The sequence below is a fragment of the Eurypyga helias genome, unplaced genomic scaffold (genome assembly GCF_000690775.1).
Source record: "Eurypyga helias isolate BGI_N326 unplaced genomic scaffold, ASM69077v1 scaffold20732, whole genome shotgun sequence".
Taxonomy (NCBI): domain Eukaryota; kingdom Metazoa; phylum Chordata; class Aves; order Eurypygiformes; family Eurypygidae; genus Eurypyga; species Eurypyga helias.
This window is the reverse complement of record NW_010235538.1, coordinates 6,409-12,388: the sequence shown is the minus strand read 5'-3', so window position 1 is coordinate 12,388 and position 5,980 is coordinate 6,409. Positions and strand designations below refer to the sequence as shown.

The window sequence follows — 5,980 nt, the reverse complement described above, 5'->3', positions numbered from 1 at the left end:
GCCACCATCCCCCCCGGAGCAGGGACACAGTCTTTCCACAGCCTGCCTTGACGGTCAGTACTTCACCCCGGGCACAAACTCCTTGGCATCTGGATTCAAGTTGCTTTTGCTCTGGAAGAAAAAGAGGGAGCAGGACGGCGGGGTCCATCAGGGGTCCAAAATGCCAGCACCGCCCACTGCCAAGCATTGCTACACGGAGCCGTGCCCGGTCCCGGCATCCGGTGCCGAGATGCCATCAGGGATGTGCACGTGGGGAGGGAAAGCCGGGAGGGAAAGCTGCTCAGCCGGAGCACAGCCAGCAGGGCCGGGCCAGAACAAACTCCCCCCACCCCACTCCGTGCTGGTCCATACAGCCCCGCGGCATATTCCTGCTTCCTGGGATGAAAATGGGCATTGCCCTGACACTGCTGCTCTTCCAGCCATCCAGGTTTTCACTGCTCCGAGCAGCTATACAGGCTCAGGGCATCCTGGGAGCTGATGGGGATGGTGCTCCCGTACCTCTCCAGCCTGCCAGGACACCCCCGGCTCTTCCCAAAAGGCAAGGAAGGACCCGGCTTGCTCTGGGAGCAGAGCACATGCAAGCGGCAACCCCAGCCCACAACTTCGGGAGAGCAAGTTTGGCAAAGCTGGATACTTCATCTTTAGGACACGTGGCTAAACCAGACAGCCTGGTGGAACGCTCCAAAAATTCACGGCCCAGGGTGCGTCACCACCAGCTGCCGCAGTGGCACACCCCGAGGAAATCCGCCCCCTTCCCAGGCCAGGGTCCCTGCTCCCACCCAGGCCTGTCGGCACGGCCCCGGAGGTCCCTTACCAGAATGTCCTCGGAGCTGTGCCCCTCGGCCACCGAGAGCCCGTTGAGCTGCTGCTGCAGCTGCCCCATGCCCTGGGGCAGGTCGCGCGACGGAATGAACCACTCCTGGTCCTCCTCCTCCAGCATCTCCTGGAAGCAGCGGTCGAGAAACTCCTGCTCCTGCAGTTCCTCCTCCACCTGTCCAAACACAGCGGCAGGAACAAATGATGAGAGATCCGTGGTTTTCCCTACGCTGTCCCTACCTGGCAAAAGCGGGATCAGCAACGTGCTCGGGGACACCGCGGGGGTGCCCGCGCTGTGTCTCAGGCCCGAGTGAACACAGCTCGGTCGCCTCGTCTGCAGCCAGCCCAGCAGCGCAAAACCCGCCGGAGCAAAGCCGCGCTCCGGCACCCCTTTCCGTCCAGGGAGACGCAGCCGGCGAGCTCACGGCACCAGGCGAATCCAGAAAGGAGTCGGATAGGATTGACGGGACACCCAGACGCTTCGGGGCACGCCGAGGATTTCAGGCTGCCAGGCTCCTGCAGAGCTCGCTGCAAGATGAGCGGGGTGGCTAACAAAACCGGCAGGGTGGCTAATAAAACCACAACCAGGAAGCAGGGCCGGAGGAGGGCGTTGTGCAGATCCCTGCGGAGCGACGCCGTAGCCCTACTGGCCTCTCCTGCTTCCCGAGCGTCTCCGATGCGTCACCCCGGCTCTGCTCAGCGCCCTCGGCACAGCCACGCTCTGCAAACGCCGACGCAGGGTGGCAGTCGGCTCCCGTCGAGCTCACCATGGATGACGCCATCTCCGCCACCGGAAAATTCCTCCCAAGGCCAAGGGTGCTGCCGGAGCAGCGAGCTGCTCGCGCCGGGGTGTGCAAGCAAAGCCAGGCAGGAGAGGCGGGCGGGCCGGGGGTCCCGTCCTTCCCTCAGAGCAGGAGTGTACCATCAGTGGGTTGGATTATCCAGCCGTTCCCACTTTCCAGGCTGGTTTCCTCTGGATGCTGACTCGAGCAAAGGCAGCGAGGCAGAGCTCCTGACAGACAGGCCCGCGGTGGCCGGGAAATGAGGAGCCAGGGCGGAGGCCAGCATCCAGCCCTCGAGCGGCTCCTACCAAGTCCAAGGGGGCCGAGCGAATCCACCAAGCACAGAACACTCGGAAAAGCTTAAACCTTCCCATTTCACAAACAAGAAGAAACTACAACCGAAACGGGCTTCCTGGGGGGAAAAGGGGAGCTCTGCAACCCACCGTGCCCCGAACCGCAGCCCCCTGAGCTGGGGAGGGGCCGGCAGCCCCTGCCATCGGTGCCCACCCCAGTGTTTGGAGACCTGTCCGTCACAAACGGCGCGGGAAGGGAACGCTGACAAACCCTCCGTGCTGTCCACTTCCAGGTTAGTGGCAGCTGGGCCCTGTTAGGTTTTAAATCGCATCCAGGAGGACTAGGAGAAGCGTTCTCGGCAGCAACCGAGCTCCGGACGCCGGCTCCGGTCTCAGCAGCCGGAGAGCTGCTCTCCACCAGCCTTAGGAATCGGGTCTGGCCGAGGAAAACCTCCTTTACGGCTAGCAAGCCAACCCATCACGATCCTCCACAGGGTTTCCAGAGGCTGTCCTTGAACACACACGCCGGCTGGGGCACGTGGGAACGGGATATTAAAGAAACCCCTCACCCTGGGACTGGCGGCTCACCCCCGCACATCACGACAGCCCCGGGATCCCGCACGTCTGTGGGACGCCGAACGGAGTGAGCCTGGAGCTTCCTGCATCTCACAAGGCTTCAAAGCCAGGTGAATTTTCCCTCTCTTCCGAGTCTGGGTGCCTCTGGCCGTATTCCAACCACAGCCCAGCGGCACCTTCGACACCAGAGCCTTTTCGGCGCGTGCAGCTGGCTGCAGGGCCCGTGCCAGCCGAGAGCCGGGCACCGGGGGACAGGGAGACCCTGGATGTGCTCGCACCTGGACCTACCTGCTACCCCTCTATCCAGAAACCACCGGCTCCTTCGCATCCCGACAGCCTGAACCAGGGGAGAAAGGGTTTATGACCTGCTCCGCAGCATCTGTCGCCTCCCAAAGGTTGGGTCCTGCCGCCCCAACCTCACCTCGGCAGAGTTTCTTCTCGGCACACTCCCTTTTTGCCCTCCGGGATGTGCTGGCTCCGTGGGAAAAGGAATGTCGTTAGTGTAGATAAGGGAGGGTTGTGCCAAGAAGAGAACGCCTGCCCGTGCCCCTTGCTTCGTGCTGGGGGGGGACAAAATCCCCCGTGGGGGCGAAGAAGCAGCGGGGCTGCGGAACGCGGAGGCAGATGGAAGGGAAAGCGGGTGTGGGGGAAGATTCAGCCCCATTTCCATGGGGGAAGGGGGCAGAAGCCACCATCGTCCCCACCCTGTGTCCTTGTCACTGGTGTCACCCAGCAGTGACTTGAGCCCAGGGAGCAGAACAGAGCAGCTGGGAAGCAGTGTCCCAAGCCAGCTCTTCCGGGAGCGCTGCCTTTCGATGGATGAGGATCCCGGCGCAGGACAGCTCTCCCTGCCCCGGCTGGTGCCCCACCAGCGGACACGTGGGCTCCAAAGCCCTTCGAGTGACTCCAGCCGTGGTACCAACGATCCCCTCCGGGGTGACAGGCTGAGCTCCCAGGACATCCCTAAGGAGCTGAAGTGGAGAAGCGAGGGCTGACAGACCAGGAAAGCACAGGAGGGTTATCCCGGTGACACAGGGAAAGCCCCGAGGTCTTGGCTACGGAGATTTTCTGCTGAGAGCACCAGTAATGCTGATGAAATTCTCCTCCGGTGACCAGGGGGCCGGTGGGGACGTGAAATCCCTCCGCCCAGCCTGCCCGCAGCTCCACGGGTCCCTCCCTGCTGGCCTCCTGACACACCGGTGACGGGAATCCGGCGCTTGGCCACGCTCGCCGGGCTGGTTCCGGGAGGGGATGAGCGTCCAGGAGTGTCCTGCCGGCAGCACAGCTCAGCCAAGCTCCGTCCTCGCCCGCTGCAAGGTGGCTGAGCTCTCTCCAGCTCCCGGGATGACGCAGGAGGGACCGGCGAGCCTCCGAGCACGCTCATCCCTGCTGCCTCGTGCCGCTGCGGAATTTGGGTGAACACCCAGAGCAGGGGCACGAGGAAGACGCTGTGGGGGTGCTCCCTCTGCTCCAGCTCACGGGGTGGTATAATTCCACAAACAAGAGCTATCCAAGTCCCACCAGGATCTACCACAAGCACCCAAGAGCTCTCTTGGCCGTTACGGACACAGCGTCCACCGGCCGCAGCTCCCACCCAGCGATCCGGCTGCTCCAAGCGTATCTGGGGCCGTTTCACCAAAAGGGAGGCTTTTGGTCTCAAAAAGAGAGGGCCCGCGAGGATTTTCTCCCTGACTTTCTCTATCTCACGTCCTTCCAGGCAGCTCCAGGATCAACAGGATGACTCTTCCCTCGAGCCACCGTCTCCGTGCCGGGCCTGGGCCGGCTGTCTCACAGCGCTCGGCGAAGGACGCCTTTCCCTCGCCTCGATTTCAGCGGGAACGCGGAGCTGGCAGCTCCCCCCCCAGCCTTACCTGCCTGTTGAAGTCTTCCTCGTTCTCCCTCCACATGTACTCCGCAAAGGGGTTGTTTTCCTTCTCATCGTGCCCGTTCACGACTTGGTCCTCTTTGGATTTGGGACTGGATGCCGTCGTATTGGCGAGGTCGGAGCCATTCATCATTACGGACTCTGGGAGGAAAAACAAGGGGGTGAGGGAGGTGCCGGCGCCCCCGTGTCCCCCCCCGGCGGATGCTTGCTGCTGGGTGACAGCTCAGGCTTCCAGCGCAAGGACCTGCCACTTCCAGGCTGCTTTTGGAAGGCACAGCTCCTTTTCCCTCTTCCAGAGTGCTGGAAGCAGCAGCGTTTATTCTTCACGGTTTTGACCCATCAGGGAGAGTCTGAACCTACTTGTTTTGGATTTGGAGCAAGGGGCCACCTGACCAGCAGCTCCTGGGATTGGGAACAGGGCTTGGAAAGGCGCTGGCCCCACAAACCCATCCACCCATCCCATTTATCGTGGGTCTGCCCCCAAACACCCTGTCCAACCCTCCCGTTTAGTTTAAATCTGCCCCAAAACACCCCGAAACACCCCAGCCGGGTTCCCCCCGCACTCGCCGCACCACCGCTGCGGAAGCGGGCTGCCTCCCACCCCGAACCGACGGATTTTTTGGCAGAAGAGACGCAGGGCAGTTCCCCGTCCCTCCGTCTCTGCCGTGATTCCCTCATTTTCAGGGGGCATTTCGCAAAAGCCCGGCGGTTTGCGACACCAAGGCTGCCGTTTGCTGCAGCAGGCAGAGTCCCAGCAGCCTGGCTGGAAGCAAGACAAACCTTCCGGAGCCCCAAACCTCAGTTTCGGAAAGGCTCCTGGGAGCAGATGGAGGGAAGGAAAGACAGACAGACAAATGAGACAATAATTCCGTAGCGAAACGCGGATAAAGGCCAGCTCCATCGCGTAACGACATCCCGGCCCTAGGTTGGACTGTCCCCCAGGAAAGGCTTTTTCTGGAGCTGGAGCCAGCTCCAGCCCAGCCCTGGGCACAGGGATGAACTGGAGAGCATCCCACGCAAGTCAAGACTGGGAAACACAGCTTCTTGGGATGACTGGCGAGTGGGTTTGGCCTTGAGGAGAGGCAGGGAGACCCCACGCAAGGACCAGATGATCCCGGGATGTCCCTTTCCGGCCGAAATACTCCCTTCCCTTCGGGTACAGGAGGAGGCTGCAGGAAAATCGGCCTTCTGGGCGTGTGGAGAGAGGGGTTTTGGTTTCTGCAGCAGTAAAAATTGGATCTGGAGGAGGGGTGAGGTCAGGAAGATCAGTAGTGATGGTGGGAAGTGATACCCTTGGCAGGGGGACAAAACAAGGGGGGAAGGAAGAGCAGCAGGGCCTCGGGAACCAGCCCGCACCGGAGCAGCCTTGGTTATCTGTGGAGAAGCGAGTTTGGAAACTTCCCCGTTCCAGAGCCAACGCGGCGGCTCTCCCGGGAGCAGCTCCTGCCTGGCTGGAGCAGGGGCACGGAGAAGGCCGAAAGTTTTGGGTGGGGGAGGCCTCCTCCCTCCCGCTCCCCTCGCCGCCAGCGCGGATGCTGGCACAGGCAGAGCCCGGAGCTCAAGGACACGGAGTCTGGAGGAGCTGGCGAGGTTCACGGCCGGAGCCGGGTCCTTGGCGCAGGCACGAC

At 62.3% G+C, this 5,980-nt stretch overlaps 1 protein-coding gene across 1 annotated transcript; it reads right to left on the bottom strand.

Moving 5' to 3' along the window:
- Window positions 1–54: 54 nt before the first annotated feature.
- On the bottom strand, window positions 55–4,485 carry PAIP2B (poly(A) binding protein interacting protein 2B). Its single transcript, XM_010146798.1, has 3 exons — window positions 4,339–4,485; window positions 815–991; window positions 55–111 (listed from the first exon to the last, which is right to left on the bottom strand). Exons 1-3 carry the CDS (start codon window positions 4,483–4,485, stop codon window positions 55–57), a joined length of 381 nt encoding a protein of 126 aa, XP_010145100.1.
- Between the last annotated feature and the right edge of the window lie 1,495 nt (window positions 4,486–5,980).